Source organism: Primulina huaijiensis, chromosome 5 (genome assembly GCF_012295235.1).
Source record: "Primulina huaijiensis isolate GDHJ02 chromosome 5, ASM1229523v2, whole genome shotgun sequence".
In the NCBI taxonomy this organism is placed as follows: Eukaryota; Viridiplantae; Streptophyta; class Magnoliopsida; order Lamiales; family Gesneriaceae; genus Primulina; species Primulina huaijiensis.
Genome location: NC_133310.1, coordinates 21,611,661 through 21,637,038, shown reverse-complemented (window position 1 = coordinate 21,637,038; position 25,378 = coordinate 21,611,661). Strand labels below are relative to the sequence as shown.

The window sequence follows — 25,378 nt, the reverse complement described above, 5'->3', positions numbered from 1 at the left end:
GTGGGTGGGCTCCTCACGAGGAAATATAACATGATAACGAAGAAATACGTTAACGATCCAAATCTGATTGACGTTCAATGTGAATATTATACGAAGATGTTAGAACAATTTTTTCGTAAAAGATCCGGTAATTAAATTATTTAGTTCGTAGTTTGTTAGATTGAATTATTTGTAATTTTTTAATTAAGTGTTCTTTTTAAAATTACGTGCAAGTTTTTTTTATTTATGTGTAATTTTAATTTGTTATAATTATGTGCGATTTATTATGTTATTTTAAGTTATGTGTAATTTTTTTTATTTAATCCATGTAAATTTTTTAAATTAATTTTAAAATTTAAAATTTTAATTATGTGAAATTTTAATTTGTTTATTTGTTTTACAATTTTATTATATTTTTATATACAAATTATTGAATTGAATACAAAGTTTGTATTTCAATATTACCTTATGATTAAGTTACCAAACATCTCACCTTTGAACATACTCTAATAAATTCACTTAAGCCACGCTAAGGGTGTATTTTCAATTATTTAAAAAATCGATTATTAGTTTTTGGCTTCAAAAATCAATTTTGTTTATTTCTTAAACCTATATTCTGTATTAAATTATATTTAATTTATTTGAAATCCAAAAACCAGTGAGATGTTGATTCTTCTTCTATAAAATTGATTCAAGTAAAAAATGTAGTGTTTGATTAAATTATTTATCGAACATTACAAACTTCTGATTTTCAGCTTTTCACTTTTTTTTTTCAAACATTACCCACTTTCGATTCCACATTTTCGTAATCTATAATCACTTTTTTAAAAATAGAATCAGTTGTAAACACTCCATTAATTTCGCTCAAGTTTTGTTTTTCTAGAATACATGAAAATATTATTAAGCCAATTCACGTGTGATTACATCCGAAATAAAAACAAGTGAAGGGTATAGATATTTGGTTTGGAGGCAACCAAGGTCTTTCCCAAGCATATAACTTCTTCATGCAAGGTAGGGGGTATGGGCATGGAAACCACTTCTGAAGAAAACTTGCCTTTTACCTAAACACCGATTTGTATTTTGGTTATTAGCTCATGAGAAATTACTCACTCGTGATAGACTTCATATTGTGCTTGATAAATCTTGTGTGCTATATAACGCATCGGATGAATCGGTCCTCCACCTATACTTTGAGTGCGTTATATCTAAAAGTATTTGGAACAGTATTCGCGCGACTGGCTGCACATGAAGAAAACAATGGGAATACCGGCAGCAGTATTGAAGGCTTTTCAGACTATGTATAGAGGTAATTCCACACTTACCCAAATGAGTATTGCGGCACTTTTAGCTGCCATTTACCATGTATGGAATCTGCGGAACAGAGTGATGTTTGATAGCAAGAAGCCACATGTTCAAAAAATAGCGAAGAAGATCAAGATTCAGACTTACCGTTGTATTCCGAACGCTACCGAACTATTGTTATATTGATGTAATTGTTGGTACCTTGTTAGTTTTATTTGTTGTCTACTAATGTTCAGTGTATTTGTATATTAACTCTTTTTATCTATTTAATGAATGGTTAGTTCATAAAAAAAAAGTGAACGGAAAATCCAATCCACTTGATCAGAGACATACAAAAAATGACCCTAACTTAGGAGTATCAATTTAGGCGAGTTCGTGTCGTGTCGTCTTGAAAAAAGATACTAAAAAAATTCACAAACCACCGAACCAATCAGCCCAACCCAAACTGATTTTTTACTATCCAACATTATTATTTTATATTTTTAATAAAATAATTAAATAAAGATTCAAAATCCATAATAATATTTTAATTTAAACATTTAATAACAAAACATCATCTAAATATGATAATTATGTTTATAGATTTACTTATTTAAATTTAAAAGTCTAATTGTCTAAGCTATTAATTGTGTTTATGGATTTAAATAATACAAATTTGATATTTTCATTACATCTAATATGTGAGCTGCGGCCTGCGAATCACATTACAAAGATGAAATTTATGTACTTAAATAAAGCGTCACCGTCGTGTTATCGACAAAAGGAAGTGTATGATATATAAGTGTCGACAATTTAGAGATAAATATTTAGTGTGTATAATATATATATACACACACTTTGGGGGTTCTAAAAGAAAAAATGATCGATCATGTGTTGTATGACATCGGCACCCTCTGAAGTCATGTGTCCATCTTTGACCTGCAACGTTTATAATATATTAAATTATGTCACAAAATAGTATGTGGTTAATAGATATTTTAAACATTAAATTTATATAAAAATTGCACAAACATTCTCTAAACCACTTGGAATATGACGAAATGAAATATTTTAATAATATCGTATAGAATAATGATCAAAATAACAACGGACAAAACTATTAGAAAAAAACTTAATTTTTTACAAGTCATATTTCAGGCTGGCTAGAATTCTGACGTTATCTATGCTAACCGGACACTGAAAAATCCAGCTTGATGACATAGATACAACAACCGACAGTGCTCAGATAGCATAGATAATGTTCGAATTAGTTTAATCACCCTGAAATATGACTTTTAGCACATTAAACTTTTTTTCCTAGCCTGGAATATAACTTTGAGCACATTAAGTTTTTTCCTAACTTTTTTGTTCGATGATTATTTTGATCATTAGTCTATAAGATATTACCAAAATAATTTAGCTCGCCAGATTTTCAGATGGTGTAGAAGGTGTTCGTCCAACTTTCATAAAACGTTAATGTCTAAGTCTCTAAGAAACCTATTTAATTTTCACACGGGAAAAATTTGTTTTTGATATTTCAGGAGGGGTTTGGTGCAAAGGACTCGTACAATCATTGAAATTGACATGAACCTCATTACACAAAGTGCAGTCCTTCCAACTATGTATATTTTTGTTTTTTTCCAACCAAAATTTCCCAGTCCGATAATATTTTTTAAGGAACGACTAAACTTGCCTGAAAACAACATTACTCTGAAACAGAAACATCCAGACTGCATTTCAAGAAAATTAGAGGTTGGAGGAGTCTTATTGAACTGCAGACCTGAATAAGGGAATGGGCAGCATATTTGAACTTGCTTTTATGGAAGCTGACATCTACTTTGTCCCATGACAGCCGAGATAAGCCATTTACCAGCTCTTCTGCATAAGATAACCGCATAATACACTACTTTCATCAACATGGTCAACTTATGTCGCACAAAAGTGGAAGTTGTGAAACACAAATAGACGTTTGATTAGCAAAATATGCCCCGACATCCAAGTTCAATTTAAAATTTATGCCTGTCATATTCAGTGAAAAAATTTCTAGTACCAACATAAGCATCAACGGCAACAGACCCTTCTACTAGATAGAATAGAAAGGGACTAACCTTCCAGCTTATCTAAACCATAATCTTCTTTCATGGACCCGCTCTTCTCTGCACCACATGCTTTGCACAGCTCTTCATACACAACATGAGGATATTTTTCGTCCACGCAGTCCTCCCACTGAAAAGTAAGGTTCAATGTTATACAACCGAAATTAGCATAAAGAAAATATTACAAGAGTGTATTGAAGATGAGACCTTGGGAAGTTCACTATTGCGCCGAATTGATGATGTTCTCCATCCTACTATATCTAAACGATATTTGTTAGGAAAACAACGAGTCTGCTAGGTATTAATAAGAAACAGGCTAATCAACAATCAAATGTCAACGCTTCCAGTGTCAAATAAACTGTGGATACGGTCATAGCCAACATTTGAATACACCACTCTGCGCTTGAAAGATCGTAAAGCAGACCTGCATGGATGAGTTGTGTTACAGCTAAGACAATATTCACGTACTTATGTGCTATGATCTTGAAGGACAGGAATTCAATCCAATAAAAACTCAAGTCGTTGAGATGGAGAACATACATGAACGGATATTCTATGTTATCTTCCACCATGCGTCTTAGCAGCGGAGGTTTTCCTCCATCAAAGTCATTTAGAAAAAGGTGCCTGCCAGTTCTTCTAAATATCAAATGAATCACAAGACCAGCAACTTTCTCGAAAGCCGGCACACCGAACAGAAAGGGTACCTGACAAATGGAGAAATTCAAGGTAACATTAGAACACATTCAGTGACTAAGAATGAGAATTAAAGAAAAATTAGGAAAATTCAGCATCCCAAAGATGAAATAGAAGAAACTCAGGCAACAATTTTCTATCTAAAACTCCAAAAGATTAACCTTAATCCAACACCAAATTACTTATTCCTGCTGCCTTATTGGGGACTAACAAAAACATGATAAATCATTTCTAATACTATATCCATGTCACTTAAACGTGATGCGACCGATTTTTTGAGGCACAGTGTAAATTACTCTATAAAATGCGTCCAGATGCACTCACGTCCCCTAAGGCCAAAACAAACTCTGAATAAAAATCCCCAGCCTAAAGGACAATTTTGCAATACGTTAAGGGTGCGAGCATAAGTCATATTCTTGTTGTAAAACCTTTATTTTCCCCTGAAAAATTATCGGTTAAACTTCCAAAACATTCAATAAATTAATTCCCCAATGCATTCATGATCTTGTGCCCCAAGTCTGTAGGAGATTTCAGAAATAAAATTCCAAGCTGAAAATGAATTTAAAAAGCGCACCCACCATCAAATGTTAAAGCTAAGTCCAACTACTACTGCATCCTTAACGAGAGCTCTTTGCTCAAGCCAAGCAATATAACCACTCCGTATCAAAATCTAGCAGAAGCATGTAGGTTGATAATATCGTAACCCGAGCCTTTTCAGCGCATTCCCTCATTCAACTAATATTTAACATCTTTAAAAAGACAATAGATGATGCATTGATCAAATAAGTATACCTGTTTATTACCCCTAGAACCAAGATGAGGCGTAGCAACAGTGATAAAGTTCACAGGTTCCAAATCAGCTACTGTACCTTTTAACTTTTCCTTATCTTCATCGACTAATACCTCTTCTGTTCTACTCCGCCATGGTCTATATAATATCCCAATGGCATATCTTGCCACAAGGCCCCCCACAGAATGTGCAACGAAAGAAATTTTTCTTAAACTAGGCTTCCTTTTGATCACTTCAAGAACCTGAATGGCACGTCAAAGTTTGAATCAAAATGATGGTATCCAGGACCAATGCTGCACATAATATTTCACGAAATTAGACTGAAAAACACTAAAAAGCTAAGTAGACCAAAAAGAGAATGTACCTCCTCCACCAATCGTTCACCCATTACATCCACGCCATCCAATGACAATGATGCCATATTTTTTTCACTACCTGCAAACCAGATGATATTCCATAGAGAAGCAGACTTTTGCTAGGCTATAGAAAGGAATTAGCTAAAAATTTTCCAAATAATCAATAAATTTCATGGTGCTTCTTTGCAGGCAAAATAAAATGTGAACTTTCATTGTTTTTCCTTCTTACTCTAAAACTATCTGTTAATGAGACATGAAAGGATTTCAAAAGAAAAAAGAAATTGCCGCATTAGAAACAAAAGATTGACATCATAGTCCCACTTGATACGCCACTATGAAACAACAAACACCATATTAGACAAATAAATGTTTGATAGCCATTGTCAAGACAAGTAAAGATCTTAGCCCTTTTATGTGTGCAAGTTTGTGGCTAATCCTGAATGATCTTTCAGTAAGAAATTAGATTCCTCGATGAATCACAAAACCACCATAAGTACAGGTGGTGACAAAAGAAACAATACAGTATTCGACAATGCATATCATCATTTACGATCATATAAAGTTTCTCCTAAACCTACATATTTAATAAATGGTGGATTAGCGTACAGGTGACTCAAAAATGAGAAAATTCCAAGGGTTCTTCTCAATTCCTTTTTTACAGGAGCAAGCTAAACGATTGTGAGCATTGAAACATATGAAAACATAATTTGCAAGAAGCCCGAAAATTTTTCAAAATGCTTGCATTATATTATGCAAACTTGCAAAAATCAACCACTGACAATGAACGAAAACTTTATCAGGAAGCATCTTGACCAATAGCTCTGCACCAAATTTCCAATCTGAGGCCCTGCGATATCAGAATCACGTGAGAACTTGATGGAAGTCATGTTTTCACAAAGAACAATGAGTTCATAATATGATCTGCAAAAGAGAATCCCTCAAACTCGTGGAATGTATACTATATTCTAAAACAATAATCAAGAGGAAATGACTTGCAAGTTACAACCTACACATGTCCAAGAAAAAACAAACCCAGCCAAAAGGGACATCTTGATCAAAGATAAGACGTGTTGCAAACAGCTTAAATACTAAAAGCCATGATGCAATCAAAATTCGGAACTTACCAAATGAAATACTGTAAGATCACATTTGAATGAAATCCAACTTTTCGGAAGAAATACTAGATTCGATAGATGACACAGGAACAGATGGAACACATCCAAAACTCGAAAACTATAAATCATCTTAATTTATCATAATTTTGCCAAGAAAGATGAAATATTACAATTCCGCGAGCGCACAAACACACAACTACCTTCCAACAATCCCGTGGACCATAACAACAAGATGATCAGCCGAAGAAACATCTGATTCTTTATCCGAGTACACATCCTCGCCTCCGTTTTCCATTCCAACAGAACTCACGACGCCGGTTCCCCCTACTTCTCCATTTTCCATTACCCCTTAAAAGATGATTAATAAATAAACCTTCCGACAACTTAACGTTCAATCAAAAATAAAATAAAAAAGTCAAAATTCTTAATAAAATTTTGAATTTAAGGCAACGATAACGCCGTTCCGAATCAAAACTTCGAAATTAACTAGGGTTCCGCATTTAATTCGATTGTAGGGATTTCTATATTGCAAAGAAAGAGGGAGAAGAAGGCGTAAAGAAAAGTGGCTTTGTCCCAAGTACGTAGACGTTGGCGTGGCGGTCGAATTGTGAGCAAAGCAGGAAAACTTCACCGCATTGAATGTATAGATATAGACAGAGGCACTGAGGCAGCGTGTTTTGCTTTACGGTTTCGTGCAGTTACTTGACTTCACGCATTTTTTTTAATACATATTTATAGTAATTTCCAACTTATATTAATAATGTTCTATGTCAAATTAATATATAATATAATGTTTAAGTGAGCAAGTTATGGGTAGAGGTGTTAGCAGCAGCTTTTGATAAGTAGGTTTTTTGCGACGATTTCATTAAATATTTATCTGTGAGACGGTTCAATCATACCGATATTCACAATAAAAAATAATACTATTAGCAAAAAAAGTAATATTTTTTCATGGAAGACCCAAATAAGATATTCGTCTCACAAAATACGACCCGTGAAAATGTCTCACACAAGTTTTTGCCGCTTTTTGATTAATGTGATTTATTGGACTCGTGCATGCCAAATTATTTATCACAAAATTTTGTATGAGACTGTATCACGATTTAATTTTGTAATTTATTAGACTTGTACACGTTATTATTTGTATGATTCTCTCATTCACATTATATAGTTTGTTAGGCCATCTCCAACCACAAAATTTATTTTGGTGTAAATTTCACACTAAAATAATGCGATTTCTGCACCAAATACAACATCCATCTCCAATCCATTTACTTCAAATCTCACACCAAAAAAATATTCTCGAAATATTCTTTTTATTTTACATATATTAATTATTATCTTTTATTTAATATATTTTTAATTATGACTAATGTGTATATTATATAATCAATATTATATTATTAATAAATTTAAATAATAATATTTAAGTTTATAATTTAATTATATAATTTGAATGACTATGTTCATCTCACAAATGATCAATTAAAACATTTCGTAGTGCGAAGTGAACATCTTTATATTAAATTATATTATTTATAAATCATTAAATCAAATTATTCTTTAATTATTAATAATTAACATAAATAAATAAATATTTAAAAATCAATAATTATTATTTTAAATTTTTATGTTTAGATATCTCATTATTAAAATAATAAAATAAATATTTTATTATTATTTAAATAATATTTATATTTAAAAATAAATAATAAAAATTAATATATATTTATAATAAATAAAACAAAAAAAATTTTAAAAAAAGTGCCTATGCGCGCCAAATTTGGCGCAAGAGGTGGAGGTTGTGCTATTTTGGCCAAATAGCGCAGCTTCCATTGGAGCATATTTTTAACACCATTTTGGTACAAGGTTGGACATGGCCTTAGTATCATGATATCATATTAATATATTTGCGGAGGTAGTCGAAAAAAGTTGCAATCTCCCCCTCCAATGGGAAGATGGGAAACAAGAAGTCGAAGACAAAGTAGTAGGTAACATATGTTATGGAATTTTTAGTTTGACATGTTAGTGTATATGTTGGGACTCATTTGTTTCATCCAATTATTATACCCTTATAATATTATTTTCCTATAACAAAATATCAATATAAACATAATTTTTAAAACTATATAATAGCCAAATTTAATCTAGTAATAAACAGTAAAATATAATAAAAATACGAAACATATTTAAAACTAGAAACCATGGAATGAAAATTAAGAATGATATAAGAAAACAGAGATTCGTAGTAGATATAGTATTGGGCAAATCAACTTAGGATTCAACAAAAAGTCGTAGAATCCATCGAGAGTGGCTCTTAATCTTTGGATGCTAATACTAGTGGATCGTACACAGAACAACACTTGCAAATAAAAATTGTAATAAATTTTCAGGTGATAGAGTATGGATATCTGGTCATACTTTACCAAGTATCCATGCAATACAAAGTGTCATTGACAGTAAAAAGGAATTTTGTTTTAGAAACTTTAAAGTCATTTACAATAAAAAGTGTCTTTCAAAGTTTTTTCTCAATAGGTGCTCGTTTCTTAGTGTCCATCCTCATATGTCCACAATATTCCGCATATCCATCTTGACATCCTCATCTCAAGGACTCTCATCTTGTGCTCACGCTCTCGATTCATAGACCAACATTCAGCTCCGTAGAACATAACAGGTCTAACCGCTATTTTACAAAACAAGCTTTAGTGGTACCCAAGGCTATGCTATAAATTTTATACGTGAACAAATATATGAAGTATGTCTTTAGTCGCTAATAAGTAGAATCAGAACACTTGGGGATATATTGTAAACTAATTTAAAATGTTTAAAGGTATTCTTGAACAAAAAAAAGCGAGAATAACAATACAACAATCACAAATATATTGCCAGTGGTATGGCAAAACATCTCCAAAATGGATTAAAAAAAACTCAGCTATGGTTTTTCAAACAAAGAAAAAACTATGATCGTTACATAAATGAAAGGAAAATATTGAACCTTGAAACTAGCAGCACCGCAAGGGCCACAAACAGTAGATAGATGTGTAAATTCTGCAAATACTTTCCATGTCAAGTGATTCAAAACCCGTATCATTTGGTCATAACTTCCTACTGCTAAGAATTGGTTACATGGTTAGTGGTGATCAAGATACACTTTTTACACCTAATCCAATTTGGTCATAACTTCCTACTGCTAAGAATTGGTTACATGGTGAGTGGTGATCAAGACACACTTTTTACACCTAATCCACTTTCATATGCTTGAAACTTGGATAAACATCGGCCATCTGGTTAATATGTAAGAACCTATACCAAAAGACAAAAATATAAGAATTTTTCATTTTCTAATAACAACAAACTTAAGCATCAACAGAAAGGAGTTAACTGGTGGAACAAAAGCAGAACATAATCCTCATCAGAAAATATTGAGATGACAACAAAAAAGTCTTAGAAATTTTTGTTCACCTTCCACAACCATACGAGGTAATTCCACCATAAAATAAATCAGAAATACTTTTATCGAAGAAATGAAAAATGGACAATGACAACTGAAAGCCACAATCCAGACTAAGTTACTTTTTCCTCTATTATGACTATGCACATACATATGTACTGTCTCAGGTATACTCAGTCAGGAGTTTGATTTTTCAGACCCCCAAATACAAATAACCCAATACGCTGATATCATAGAAGACCAAAAAATGTATGAAACTTTGGTATGGCACAACATCAAGCTAATTAGCTTGTCCACAGTTCAAGTGGACACAAAGATGCTACATACTGTGGAGCAATGATATGTCAGTGAAACAGAATAGCTTGTATTCAAGAAGGGAATCCCATATAACTATGGCACTATCATCTGGTGATCACTGTATGTCAGCCAAATCCAATATGTCAACTGCGCAAACACCTATAATCTCCCACGTTTAACGAGAAAGCAGATTGTCATAGTCCTTGCAATCACGCCTGGTGCATATAGCAGCAGACTTTCCGTCCTTTGTGAATGATACTCCCTTAGATCCATACTTTGGCCATTGCACATGTATGCATGCCGTATTTAACAATGACCAAACAGTTAACCGCAACTGAAACTCAGATGTGGTAAGTATGTGCCCACTGTCAGGACTCCCCTGGCATAGGAAATACCAGCAGGACCTTCGTCAATTTTGCATGCCATTCTGGCTGTGTCAACGACAAATAACTAAGAAACTCAAAAAAAAAAAAAAAAAAAAAAANTGAGAAAGTGGTGATCTACTAAATTTATGAAAAATATAGTATAATTAAATCACTTATTAGTTATCTTAGTAACATATCACCGATCACAAGCCGAATATTTTTATAATATGCAATTGCAATAACTATAAACAAATTTTATGGTTTAAAAAATCAATCAATTTGAATCTTTTATTCATGCAAATTAATCAAATATAATATATTAATTATTTTAATTTAGATAATAATTTTGATTACACGGTTATGATTGAAAGATGTTATTCAAACAATTGTTTAATAAAAAAATAAAGAAAAAATAACGAGAAAACAAATACTATTTCACATTTGGTTCCTGCCCATTTTGAAGGGGAAAAAACACAACTCATGACATTAAAAAAATTTTTTACTAAGGGGTGGGGTTTGTGGGTCTAGAAGTCATGACCTCTCCCAATTTTGGAAAGGTGATGCCATTTGACCAAGTTGTCATTAGCTGTGACATCTTAAATTTTAGAGTTAGATTTACATCATGTTTGAACCAAGCATGGATTTAGTGTTTCTTTATATACTAGCAGAACCTCAAGCTTTGGACATGGGATCACACCACAAACACACGAGACTAGATTGGACGAAAGGATTTGGATTTATGGAAGAAAGGACGAGAAATCAATGACCTGATTGAAGGGTGAAATTCAAATTCTTCCTACTAATTTTGAGCCAAATTGATACAATGAAATCGATTTATGGATTTGAAATCAAATCCTCTCAACTCATTCCATCCAAATGCGAGTTGAATCCAAACACAACCCTACGGAATTCACGCTCTGAACTCTGATCTGACTAATTATGTAATTTAAATTTCAAAAAGGCATGCAACACACTAAACCATCAACTCTTCTCACAAAAGAATGTGTCGGCATGGAAGCTAGGCCCTTCAGGGTAAAAGATGTTTAAATAAATCGAAACCAGGAAAGAGAGTGCAATAGCTAAAATGAAGCTTACACGCCTTCGACAGACTCAGAATACAAACTAACTCAATAATGCGTAATCTCCGGTTTATCAAAACATTGAGTTAGCGATCTCAGATACAACTTGGTCATAGTCTCCCTTCAACTTCTCTTGCTCTTCCTGGCCAAGTTCCCCTTAGCACTAGGCAAGTTGGTCTCTTGCTAGCTCCTGCGTTCGAAAGGTCCTGAAACAAGAACCTTACAATGTCACTTGTACTCAATTTCATCAACGGAGCTTTCCTACAGATAGAGTATGAATAATTGCGCCCAACGGTACAACATGGAAATAATATAAATCTAGGTGGCCATGGTGGCATGCCATAAGCATACATCTTTTCAATGAGATAGTAAAAAAAAAGCATGTTAAAATAGGACGAATGGTAGAAAAAGTAAATGAAAGAGGGGCAAAGGAATCAGTAACATCGAGAGAATGCTATATAAAGCACACAACATTTTGATCACATATTATGCATAGTTTGTCTGAATTCTAAGGTCAATGGGCCTCTGTTCTCCCATTTAATATGATTTAAGCTATTTTCAACCAACCAAATGCCTGCCAAAGATGTGATAATTCTGCAACATTTGTGAAAAATACAGGTTCTCCCACCTCCAATGACCACTTGCTTCTGTAACCCCTAGCATGTTTTACCCTTAGTGGTCCACATTTCTATTCTACTAATATAATTCCAACAGCACAATACCAAGATGCGTAATAACTGTAATATATCGCATGAGAGTAAGTAAAATAGGCTTACTTCCTTCGAAGGAACATAGATATACGGTATGTCCGCTTCTTCGTACAAGACCGGAACGAATTTGAATTATCTGCTGTAGTTGAAAACACAGCACCTAATGCTGTGCACTTTTTATACGAAATGATAAATTGACCATTTGATTGAACTCAAACAGTGTCAGATAAATTTAAAAAATTGTCAGACGAAACGAGACGATCAGTTGATGATCTCGTGTAAAAAGAGCACATCACCGATGCTGTGTTTTCAGCCACAGCAGAGGATCCAAATCAGACCGGAACATGAGTGATCACATCTATTGGAGATATGTTACCGGCTATAACACATAACCTGCCATAATTCACATGTACAATTGATGCCAAAATAATGTTCCACAGTCAAATAACAGGTGAAATCTTCGAACGCCATTCAGCACCAGTACAATGAAGAGCCGCATTCAAGACAAGGAAAGACGCCTTTTTTACTGCTTTCGGACTCTATCCCAAACAAAAAAGTGAAGAATAAAATACCCTTTATTGCCGCGGCGAATACTTTTGACAACTTCCTTGACTCCTCTCTTCAGGCACTTGTGCTCCGCAGCTGCAATGTAATCCGAAAATAAACATATGGACAGAACAATCTCGAAATACATATAAACAAAATACATTATGAGTCAGCGAATTATCTACGCTACATAAGATATTAATGGCGACCTCTGCGGACAAGTTTGAGGGTGCGTTTGCAGAGTTTTTTTTCCCGGCAAGTGGCTTAGAGATTGGGGCGAGAGTGAAAGACTTCTTCTTCTCTTTCAGCGATGACTTCTCCGTCTCGCTGTCGCTTCCCATCTCTTCCGATTGTGTGCGCTGTGAGGCTACAAGAAGGGACGACTAGGATTTTGGTTTTTATATTTAATTTATGATAAATTTTTATTATCAAATATTTAATTTATGATTTATGAATATTATATAATTTACTTTAATCATTTAAATAATAAATAAATAAATAAACTTATCCTACTTCCATATAATATTCAATAAATTTATAATACCTATAACTATAAACTTTAATGTTTTTTTTCCCAAACTCAAAATTACTTCAATGAATTTATAGAAATAAAAATTACTTCTATGAATTTATAGAAATATAAAATAGAATATGTTCAGTTTTAAATATAATTAATATTTAGAAAGATTATAAAATACTAATTATATTAAAATCTATTTTATTTTTTAAATACATTTTGAGATAATTGAATAAAATATCTTATACATCATATTATGAATAAATTTTATCATACCATTTATTTATTTTATTATCTTAACAAAAGTATCTTTCTTATTTTTAATTTTGTATTAACTAATTTTAAAATGTAAAAAGAATCTTAATTTCATTATACACTAACATCACCATACAGATACATGTGTATAACATAATATATTTAGTATTATAAAAATACTTAAAAATATTAATATATACATAAAATCAAATTAACAAATTTATATAATATAAGGGCGATTTTGGAATTTTTTTAACGTTCTTGTGATAAGATTAACTATTATATATATAATATGGAGTATAGATTCGTTAATACATTTTCATTAAATTGAAAATTAAATATAAACCAAGCCATAAATTAATAATATTACAGTAAACGAATATCTTTTATTTAGATAATTTATTTTTAAGTTTTTGACTTTTTTTTTATTGTGTTAACTAATAATTCAAATTGTCTAATCTAACTTTTATCTAGAGACAAATGTCAATATACAAACAAGGTTAAAAAAAATTAAGATGTTTCAAAATAAATAACTTTATTTCTAAGAAAAATCAACTTTTGTAATCTATATTCATCTTGGAAAAAAGTAAAGTAAAATAAATATATTTAAGAAAGACAAAAACTTGTGTGAGACGGTCTCACGGATCGTATTTTGTGAGACAGATATCTTATTTGAGTCATCCATGAAAACATATTACTTTTTATTGTGAATATTAGTAAGATTGACCCGTCTCACAGATAAATATTCGTGAGACCGTCTTACAAGAAACCTACTCTTTAAGAAAACAATAAAAGTAAATTACAACAGCTATTTCTTTATGTGATAATCAAGCATATTAATCAATGTATTTTATAATCAATCGAACAAATTCATAAAAAAGTTGCAATATTGTTTAAGTAACACTTGACTCAATTTATTTAAGTACAAAAAATAAAAGGTGGAATTTTAAAAATCATTATATATTATTACAATTATAATAATAATAGATTTGATGATTTTAAATCTTGAACAGAAGAAAAAAATACATTGACAGCAGAGTAAACATCAAATGTCCCATGAAACAAACCAAGTGGTATTTTTCATCGCCTTCACAGCCAATGGAGGCAACTGGTTGTTTTTGTATTTACTTGGAACGGTCACACATTCTTATTCAATTATTCCGTTCATGAAGTCGATCCTCGTACGATGGTGATAGGGGAAACAAGATGTGATTCATATTTTGCCATCTATGTTAGAAGTACCATTTCGGTCTTACTTCCTCTTCCTTTTCTGTCAGGTCGTTATACTGATACCATTCGCATCCGGCATTGCCAACCGGTAAAGGAGGCCGAACAAAAATCTCTACCGGCTTGGGGAGATGGATCTTTAAAGTTATCACTCCACTCTCTTCTACTTCACTTGGATCAGATGATTTAAGAAATTGGCTGAACGGTTCAACAGATATCCACCCGAGCCCTGATATAGCTACATCACAGGCAGGCCTAGAGAGGAACAGGGATGTAGAAAAGATAAATTATGGAAACGAAATTTTCTGCACACGGACGGCGAAATTGCTAGACGTTGAGTTGTTGCAAAAAAAGATTGACATGGTTCAGCGGGACTTTATGTACCTCTGAATATCTTGATATTTCAATTGCAATTCGCGCTTTGCTTCAAGACCTGACCAGTTTTCCGCCTTCTGTTTCCCATTTGGTGGTGTCAGTAAAGTCCCAATTTCTTTCTGCAACCATAAATTCTCTGTCATTCTTTCAAAGATATCGAAATAAACATAGCTCTAGATCCAAGCATTTGTATCAAATACAGAAGATAAAAGTTCACAACTTTCCATGTTTTTGGGGTGCGTGCTTACCCTGTAAAATTCTTCTGCCTCTTCAGTGGGTACCATATGAAGTTGCAGTGCCTTCGGGCCATAGAACGTTAAACGTGTCTCTGGAAGAACCTAGACAAGAAGGCAGAAGTTAAACGAGAAATCACAGGAAAACTCAATCCATCTAATTATTGTATTTGCGCAAGATGGTGAATTGAACACCTTAATAATATCAATTCGTACTAGACCACCCCAGAAAATAGAGAAACCAATCAAGCCATTTGATCTGAAGCCATCCGTCATTGACTTGTCCAAACTAAGCTGAGGGTTCTAGCTTACACCCAGAGGGGAAAAAGACCCACCAAAACAAAAAGGAAAAAGAAATCAGTACGCAAATAAACCAGCAGAAAATTTCATGGAGAAGATTGAAAACGAAAAAAAACATACAGGAACGAAAAAAAACATACAGGAAGTGGCAGGCCTCGAAGTCGACTTTGGGGTGCAAGAGCAGGTAGATCTTCCGAATGGACCGCAGCAGCTTGCCTATGGTGAAGATGGACTCCAGGTGTGTCGTATAATTTCTACAAACAGGCGGAAACAATTTTCTAATTTTCCAGAATTGTTGTGAGCTGCATATGAAATAAGAATCGACAACACAGATTGAAGATGAGTCATGAGAGTATTTACGAAGGGCGATTCAAGCGCACCATTTGCAATAAATAAAATAGTATACAATCCTGTTCGTAAGAGAATCGAGAACCATTGGTTATTTGAAACTTACTCCGCCACCTAGGAAAGCATCAATCTGAATCGGACCCAATGTGGTTCCAGGGACTGCTGATTGGATGGGTTTGTATCTTCGTGCTGAAGCTGCTACTGGATCCTTATAAGACATAATTTCTGATAACAGGTTTTGATTATAAGAACATAGCCTATGACTGAAGAGAAATCAGTAAACAATTAATGGGATTATTTTCTATCAATGCTCTCGGCATATCCCACTAACCAATCATTTCTTCTTATATAGAATTTAACTACCAACCCATGATGAAACATCTGGCCTATGTGAGCAAAAAGGTTTTTCATAGCATATAAGTTTAAGAATTCTAGAAAGACACAAGTAATTTGTATAAGAAAGTGACTTTTATACGTGGATAATAGAAGAATATCAGAGAAATCCAGTTAATGGTATTAGCTTACTCAATAAAGCATTGATGAATGCAGATTTTCCGACATTAGCTGAGCCCTGTTAAATAAATTTAGTACGAAAATTATTCTCTTGGTTGCATGAGAATTAACTGGAGGACAGACATCATCTGAAGAAGTAGCAGTTGTTTAAAATGGGCAAAAACCCTGTATTTAGTTTGAAGTCCCAAGTTGTACACCTACCAGAATGTAGACATCTCTCCCCTGCAATAAAACAAATGTGGGGTCAATTTAAGAGAGAACCAGAGTACATGGGGTTAAATCATCTGAATTCCCGACTGTCCAATGAAAGACAGGAGTACAATCTCAAAGCAATAACTACAAATTTTAGAAAACTGAGATCACAATGAAGTATGTCAACAAAAATTATTGTGTTTCAACTTTCAACTATATGCAAAAAAAAAAAAAGAATTTAAGTAGGCACGATATACAAATTCAGACATTTTGTCTGTTCAATTCAAGAATGAAAGAAGAAGCCAAATCCATGGTATAGCCCACCTTTTTCTCTTTCTGAATTTCAGAAATCACTCCAGTGATGCCCACTAAAGACTTTGAACTTGTTAAATGTACAGATAGTACACTGCAACATGAGTATTCTGCATTAGCAAAAAATGTCCGTAGCCTCTATAACAACATATGAGAATAGAAAATTGCCGAAAGACAAGAAACGGATGATATAAATGATAAAGTGGCGAAGATATCCATTAGGACATGCTTGCAATCTTCAAAGGAAACCATGTACATGGTAAAATTCATACTTCAGCTTCTTCTTCATAGTTGCCTCCACAACCCAGTCACCGACACAATTAAGATCGGTCCCTTTTGGAAGCAGATCTACCTAGAAACGTTTAGCACAAGCAAATAGTTTTCTTGAAACAAACTATAATTCCCAAAGCCAAAAAAGGTGTAATTCATCGAGTAAGTACAGGAATCGAAACCTTGAACTTTTCATACCTTAGTCACTACGAGTATAATGGGATTTGCTCCAGCAATATCGCGAATGCGACTCAAAAAGCTGCCATTGAAATCAACTACGTCAACCTGCAGATAATTTGCTGAAATTTCAATAAATTGGCACAAAATATTATCTACAACTGGATTACTGAAGAATAAGGTCCCAAATTAATAGCCAGCAGGCAGGAAACTGAAGAAGTATATAATCACCAATTTGACAATTAGAGCTTTCTCGTGGCGCAAATGTGACAGCTTTTCCCTAAGCTCTTCTGCTGTAACAAATTGCTTTCCACCAGCATAACCTCCATTTCCACCAACAGCAGTAATCATATGCCCGTGAGATAAAAGTCGACACCTCCCACATATCACAGTCCTTAGCTGCCTATGCTTCTTTTTCTGCAAACCATCCCAAATTAATTTATCAACTAACAATCAGCCATTTTTTTAAAAATAAAAGAAACATTAAAGCAATATATGTAGCAAATTACTTTATTAATTAACTGATACCAAATCATAAGTTTCGGGTTCCACGTAACCCGGGGAATCGTGTTCAGTAGTCTGTAAAGGGGCTCCGCAGCCGTAACAACTATAAACTGTAAAAGAAGAACCCTTCGAAGAAGCTTTGTCTTTATTATTATTCTTTTTGTTCTTCATTTCAGACAGGACGGAGTTGGAAGCAGCTGACGATTGGTGGCGCTGGAGGAAGAAGTCTCCACGGGTCGGTGCGGATGGTCCAAGACCATCGGGTTCGGGCGAAGATGCATAAGATTCGGCATTTATTTCGGTTTTGAATTGGGTGGATTTGCAAAAGATAAAAGATTTTGGATTGTTAATGTGGAATTTGAATAGAGATGGCTTAGTGTTAGGGTTAGGGTTTAGGAAAAGGGGAGAAGAGAAGAAATGGGAGATTGAAAGGGTTTTAAGCGCCAACTCCATTGATGATAAGAGTGAGCTTTCCAGTACGAAGACACGAATGTCCGGAAGGTCAATTGAAAAATAAAATATTGTCTATTTTAATAAAATAAATAAATAAATCTAGCTACCGAAATATCAAATAAATTATTTTTTTTTCAAAAAAACCTTGAACCTTATCAAAAAATATATAAAAAAATTATAATAAATCTAAAGTTAAAAATTATATGAATAAATAATAATATTATCTAAATTAGGGATGAACAAAATTCCGCTTAACCAAAAGAGTAGGTCTTTTGTGAGACGGTCTCACGAATCTTTATCTGTGATACAGGTCAAATCTACCGATATTCACAATAAAAAATAATATTCTTAGCATAAAAAGTAATACTTTTTCATGAATGACCCAAATAAGAGATTTGTCTCACAAAATACGGGTCCCGTGAGACCGTATAACACAAGTTTTTGCCTAACAAAAGCAAAATCAATTTAATACAAAAACAAGATTAAATCGAGCCAAATTAAAAATCAAATATTTTTCGTCCTGATATAAAAACTAGATCAATTAAAACTTCTTTCAAAAAAATAAAATAAAAAATACTCTTCACTGCATATGGTCGAAGATGGGGGAGTATGCAATTCAAAATGATCGAAAATAGTTTGAACAGAGTCTACTAAGTACTACAATCTACTTTCTATATAAAGCAAGTCTATAAAGGCTGCATCTCTATTGAGGAATTACACCGAAGCGATGCCGATCACGATGATAATAAAATCCAAAAATGCGGAATAAAATAACCAACAAAAACACAAAAATTTACATGGTTCACCCAATATAGGCTACGTCCACGGAGCACTGCAACTTTTATAACTGAAAGATCTTTTTATCAAAGCTAAAAAGCTTTTGATTTTAGGATACAATAACTGAAAGAATTGAGTTCTATTTATAACTAATTCCCTCGTCCAGCTTTTAGATTCTTTCGATGTGGGATACCAATTTTCTTAATTTTTTATTTACGTGGGTCTCATTTCTCACCTAACAATCTCTACATGAACTACCTCTGTGCCATTCGACGAAGCTGAATCCTGAGTGTCACCAGAAGCATTCATCTCTTGAACCGGAGGTGGATTTACAACTGTCATTGGCATAACAGTGTCGTCTGCTAGACGTCCCTTTATTTCCCGACGCTCCTGGCACAAGGCACACCAGTGCAAGCAGCAATGCACAATGTAAGGGTTGCATGGTGAGTTCTGCATTGAACAAGAAAAAATTATCAAACATTCAACTTACAATGAAGTCTCGAGTGTGTGGCATTGAGCACATAATCCAGTCACAATTTTTGATGATCGCTAAAGAGAATTTCCCCTCGGAAAACAAGTAGCCAACAAAGAACAACTTTACAACAAACTAACTATTTGGCAGAAGAATTATAGTTGGCAACATAAATAAGGCCATTTGTACGAAAAATATTGAAGGATAAACCAAATCATATTCAGTGCATTGAACTTGAAACAGGAATACATATTTTTAGTACATGTGAACAACATGTCCCATACGGAGGAAAAGAGATCACCTGGAGATGGTATTTCTTTTGCAATGACCGTCGCATAAGGCCAGTATAAATTCCACACGCCCACCAACCGAAAAGCAAACACTCACATATTATAAATGCTGTCTCAAGGTGAATATACGGCATGACCAATGCAAGCCTCGGTTCGCAGAGTATCTTCCATCACTTTTTCAACATTACGGCCAAACAAGACACACGGGCAGAGTAGCCCTGTCCGACCTGTTCCAGAGCCAATCTTAACTTCTTGAACTACACAACTTTCCACAACATGTGCTTCGACTAGATTATGTACTCATACCAGTGTATATAACTTCTTTCCTTTTTTTTGGTGGGAAACATACACAAGAAATGATTGCAATTGAGTGCATGATCAGTTGTAAACAAAAGACGCTCTTAAAAGTTCGAATATCGCTGCTCTTTGTTATATTGATGAAGACGTCCAAAGAGATCAATAGTTTGTTTTTCATTTCCAACATGCCATGATATCAATCCACCACAAAAAATTAACCTTTTCTAAAAACTAGATGATAAAAGTTGTCCTTTGAGTCCAGAAATAACAATATTTTGACACTTGAAACAATTCAAAAAACATAAAGAATGCTAAGATAGCTGTTGTTTCACTTAATGATCGAGTGAATGCCCAAAACTGGCCATAAAAATTTAGAAATTTCACGTCTCTTTTGCATTGAACAGGTATGGAACTTACAACTTTCCGTGTCCTGAGCACAATCGAAAATCCCAGTACTCCAAGGTTCATCTGCAGGAGCTTGATAGCTTTTGGGCAAAGGCTGTCTACATTCATGGCACCGGACATGCAACTGCATCAGGTAGAATCCAAATTCAGACAAGACACTTGGTTGGCATAGAAACAATACTTGTGCATAACAAAGTTAATTTTCTAAGCAAGTTGCAGCAAATGACCGCAGCTGGGATGGATGAAAAGTCAGCTGAATGAGAAAAGTCGAACCAATCATCGTAGTGTCCATAATTTCATAAAAATAAATAATGTCAAAGCATCTTCCAGGGGCTCACCTGTTTCATCCATTTAACTTTGATCAAGTAAAAATAACGTAGAGATATGCATAAAGAACACGATATGCAGAGAGAGAGAGAGAGAGAGAGGAGAGCCTTTGGGACATAGATGGGTTGATTAAGCTCGCCTGGTGTAATGTCCTCGAGCGGCGCCTGATCTTTCTTCAACTTTACATACCGAGACGGATGGTTCAGTTCTTCCGCCATTCTCCCAGAGATCTGAAACGTACACGCAAACGGAATCAACTAGCAAAACCCACAAAGATTTGAATATAAAAAAATGGATCCATCTTCAAGTACATTATTCAGACACACGAAACAGAAAGAAAAACATCACATGTACAACACAACACGCATACAAAAACACTAAACAGATGTATACATCACTTGCCAATGTCCCGTTGCAGATATACAAAACGGATTTGGATCAGGCCATCTCCAACCCATATCCTTTATTTTTCATCCAGTATCCTCTAAAATAGAGATTCATGATCTCTATTTTCAAAAACCTTCTCCAACCCATATCCTCTAAATATTAACAAATAATCTATTTATTTCATTTTCAACTCATTTTCTTTAAATATTAAGAAATACTCTATTTCTTTAATTTATTTCATTTTCAACTCATTTTCTTTAAATATTAATAAATACTCTATTTCTTTAATTTATTTCATTTTCATCTCATTTTCTTTAAATATTAAGAAATACTCTATTTCTTTAATTTATTTCATTTTCAACTCATATCTTTTAAATATTACCAGATATTTCATTTCTCTAATTTATTTCATTTTCAAATACACATATATATATATATATAGATAATTAATTAATTTCATAATATATTATTTAACTAAACTTAATTAATTCGCTAAACATAACACAACTACATGTGTATTCAACTCGTTTATTTAAAACAATACATTTATTTTGTAATCAAATTGTAAACAAAAGACAACATTCATCAAACAGACATAAAATATAAATCAAGACAAACATAAACGACACGTGATTTAAAGAACAACACACAAATTAATTCATGCAAAAAAATAAAACAATTAAAATAAAATTTTCAGAATTAAATAATTCAAAATATAAAATATAAATGGACAAAAAATTATTTAAAATTAAAAACATTTAAAAAATTTGAAATTAAAAAAGTGGCCAAAAAATTATTTAACATTAAAAATAATTAAAAAAATTCGAAATTATTAAAAAATTGGCCAACAAATTTGATAAAACTACAACGATTATATTGCAATTTTTATAATGACAATTCTATAATTATTTGTATCTTTCACTCATCCTCCATTTGAATAGTTGTCCTCCATTTTTAGAAGATTACTATTCCTTCCTCTAAAATGGTGTAGACAAATAAAGATGGGTTGGAGGAGAATTCATTCTCTATAACGAAGGAAAACTCCATTTTGGAGTTGGGTTGGAGATGCCCGCAGCTCAAGTTTAATTCTATTCCTACTCTAGAAGGGATTTATTCGGTGTGAGGTCATATCCAACCCTTTAAACTATCTGTAACACAAATTTCGAAATAGGATAATTTCTTCTACAAATATAAAATTTATCTCCAACCTATCAATTTGAAAGTCTACAATTAAAAAATATTTTTTGCTATTTTATCTACAACACCTAATTTATTCAACGTAATATTTTTAAACACAATAATTAAAATATCAATAATATCTAAAATAATTTCTACATTGATATTTATTAAAAATATTGATAAATTAAAAAATTAATTAAATATATTTTAAAAATTACTTTTAGATTTTTAAATATTTAATATTATTATTTTAAATACTTGAACTTATTACTTAATTGAATGTGATTTATTAACTATTTAAAAAAATCACAAATTTAGTCGATTAATAAATTTGTGAATAAATAGTCAATTAATTATTCAATTAACAATATAATTCAAAACATAAATTTAGTTACTTATTTAATAAATAAAGTTTTTAAAATAAATAGTTATAAATTTACATAATAATATAATTAAATTATTAACAATTAAACCATACTTGTCGTCCAGATCGATAAAAAATGTCGTTTATTTATTCGACATGATTAAATATATTATCATTATAAATATAAAATATATCATTATCAAAGAAAAATATTTTTAAAAATTTCAATAAATCTTCTAAGATAATATCTTCTACTTATCGATATCATCTTCGAAGCGATAACTCAACGAAGATAATATCTTCTACATATCGATATCATCTTCGAAATCATGATTTCTTTTCTAAATATCTCTCTTTTTATATAATATAAATATAGTTGTTTTAACTTTGCATTAATTTCATATCTGCCCTCAAACTAGGACTCATTTAATTCATCAGATTAGTATTTATCAATTCGTCAGATTATTGATCATATCATTTTGTTTGCATTTAAGTACTGCTTAAATACTTAAATATTTGGAATGCTGAGTGCCTGTAATATATTTTCAAAAGATACAAGCATCGATCTTCTAAAATGGTTTTTCACTGTAAATGATGTTCATTTACAAATGAAACAACGGATGGTTCTCCGAGAAAAAAAAAAAAGAAGGGAAAAAAAACGCTGAAGTTTATTTCTTTTCCAAATTTTTGCCTGCTATGCAATGGTTTTAAAAGAGGTAAAATCGCTTCCATCAGAACTTATCAACAGCCTTGCGATCACCGGTAACTTGTATAGGGGACTTTCGAGTGAGGCGTTCAAACAACAGAATCCCGAAGCTAAAGACACATGATGCAGTTTGCATGAACGTTGTTGGTCATAATTTCGAATGTTTTAGGGGACTTTCGAGTGAGGCGGTCAAACAATTATTTCGAATGTTTTAGTCATAATTTACGTAAACGGTAACTCGTGCAGTTTGCATGAGCGTTGTTGGTATCATGCTTGCTGATCCAAGATCTGGTATGCAACCATGCATGGTGTTGAGGTGCGAGAAAAATATTTGTAGTTTTTTTGTTTCAATGGACAAGCTTCCCACCATTTTGCATTTGTATGTGAGAGATACCCTTTGCAGCATCAGTAGCAATTCTTAGTCGAGTTTCCCAATCTACATGATCCAGTTTTTGACCATTTTTTCCTGAAAACATGAAAAGAAGCATCAGATCAATATTCAAGATTCATACTTCTCTTGTTGTCTTGAGACCAATAGGGTTGTCTAATGAGAAAATCTAGTGTTTCTGCAAAAGCCATAAGAAAAATAGCATCCACATCTATTAATGATTCAATGGGCTGGAAAAATTAAGAAATAAGTCACGTGAGAAGAAGTTGAGGAAATCAAAATACCGCTCGACCTTGAAGAGGACAATGGTGAAGTTGAGAGGAGGGGCACTGTTCCAGGAAGTACGGAACAGATGAGCCCATTTACTGAAAAAGCAGGAGAAAGCCCAACTGAAGAGGAGTGAGGCTCAGTCTACAAAATTTACAAAAGGACCATGGCACAAATAGTAGAGGCAAGAGTTTGACTCCATAAGATATGAGGTATATTTTGTTTAACATAAATTATGAAGAGTATATGAGAATTTGTGTGTATCAGATTTAAATGTTGTTCCAAATACATGTCGTAACGCTTGGCATAACACGCAGCGGAATAATGTAACACAAATAAATAGCTTAACCTAAAATAACTCAGGATTAATTGTGCACAAGTAATTCAAATAACTCAGGATTAATTGTGCACAAGTAGAATTACTTGTGCGGTGCCTAATGACAATTCACTTAGAAAATAATTTTCAGTTTTATAAAAACCAACACTAGTGATTTTAACGAAAATCAATTTTCTCAACACGTTGAGAAAATAAATTGTTTTCTAAAACAACCAACAGAACTAAACGTATTCAAGAAAGCAAAAACATGATGCCAAAATAAAGGTGTCAAAATTAGACACGACCCACCAACCCGACACGATTCAACCCGAAAAAAATCAAGTTTGGGTTTGAGGTTTTTGGGTTCGGGTCAGATCGGGTTGGATTCGATAGCTGATCCGAAAAAAATGATCGGGTTGGATTGGGTTTGGGTTGACCCGAAAATTTTAAATTTTTTTAAAAAAATATAATTAATAAATATTGCTTACATTTTTATATATTGTATGCCTGAAAAAATATTTATTGTATATTTATATCATAAATTTTCATAATTTAATATTTATTTTGAATATTTTTTATTTTTTAAACAATTATTTATTTGATTAAGTAAATATAGTTTATTTTTTTACAATTAGACTTTCAAATTTAAATCATATATATGANGGGTTGGACTCGATAGCTGATCCGAAAAAAATGATCGGGTTGGATTGGGTTTGGGTTGACCCGAAAATTTTAAATTTTTTTAAAAAAATATAATTAATAAATATTG

General features: G+C 32.7%; 2 protein-coding genes and 2 pseudogenes across 2 annotated transcripts; all 4 read right to left on the bottom strand.

Moving 5' to 3' along the window:
- Positions 1 to 1,967: 1,967 nt before the first annotated feature.
- LOC140977124 (putative lipase ROG1) lies at positions 1,968 to 6,943 on the bottom strand. Its single transcript, XM_073441708.1, has 10 exons — positions 6,511 to 6,943; positions 5,975 to 6,042; positions 5,204 to 5,274; positions 4,842 to 5,081; positions 3,897 to 4,060; positions 3,725 to 3,780; positions 3,564 to 3,616; positions 3,369 to 3,486; positions 3,041 to 3,138; positions 1,968 to 2,199 (listed from the first exon to the last, which is right to left on the bottom strand). The coding sequence occupies exons 1-10, from the start codon at positions 6,651 to 6,653 to the stop codon at positions 2,128 to 2,130; spliced, it is 1,083 nt and encodes a 360-aa protein (XP_073297809.1). The 5' UTR covers positions 6,654 to 6,943; the 3' UTR covers positions 1,968 to 2,127.
- Positions 6,944 to 11,356: 4,413 nt separating this feature from the next.
- On the bottom strand, positions 11,357 to 13,116 carry LOC140977776 (H/ACA ribonucleoprotein complex subunit 2-like protein; annotated as a pseudogene).
- Positions 13,117 to 14,569: 1,453 nt separating this feature from the next.
- On the bottom strand, positions 14,570 to 18,491 carry LOC140977123 (putative nitric oxide synthase). The gene is made up of 13 exons (XM_073441707.1): positions 18,006 to 18,491; positions 17,709 to 17,894; positions 17,499 to 17,585; positions 17,303 to 17,382; positions 17,043 to 17,124; positions 16,728 to 16,748; positions 16,539 to 16,584; positions 16,120 to 16,238; positions 15,806 to 15,919; positions 15,561 to 15,668; positions 15,381 to 15,470; positions 15,142 to 15,251; positions 14,570 to 15,012 (listed from the first exon to the last, which is right to left on the bottom strand). Exons 1-13 carry the CDS (start codon positions 18,432 to 18,434, stop codon positions 14,763 to 14,765), a joined length of 1,722 nt encoding a protein of 573 aa, XP_073297808.1. The 5' UTR covers positions 18,435 to 18,491; the 3' UTR covers positions 14,570 to 14,762.
- Positions 18,492 to 19,442: 951 nt separating this feature from the next.
- Positions 19,443 to 21,422, bottom strand: LOC140977738 (cell number regulator 6-like; annotated as a pseudogene).
- Positions 21,423 to 25,378: the final 3,956 nt, after the last annotated feature.

Coding starts and splice junctions, on each gene's coding strand:
- LOC140977124 (XM_073441708.1), bottom strand. CDS start 6,653: ATGGAAAATGGAGAAGTAGGGGGAACCGGCGTCGTGAGTTCTGTTGGA. Junction 4,061..4,841: donor GTTCTAGGGGTAATAAACAG/GTATACTTATTT, acceptor TCCATTTGTCAG/GTACCCTTTCTGTTCGGTGT. Junction 3,139..3,368: donor TGGTTTAGATAAGCTGGAAG/GTTAGTCCCTTT, acceptor TATCTTATGCAG/AAGAGCTGGTAAATGGCTTA.
- LOC140977123 (XM_073441707.1), bottom strand. CDS start 18,434: ATGGAGTTGGCGCTTAAAACCCTTTCAATCTCCCATTTCTTCTCTTCT. Junction 17,895..18,005: donor AACCCGAAACTTATGATTTG/GTATCAGTTAAT, acceptor GATGGTTTGCAG/AAAAAGAAGCATAGGCAGCT. Junction 15,252..15,380: donor AGGCAGAAGAATTTTACAGG/GTAAGCACGCAC, acceptor TTATGGTTGCAG/AAAGAAATTGGGACTTTACT.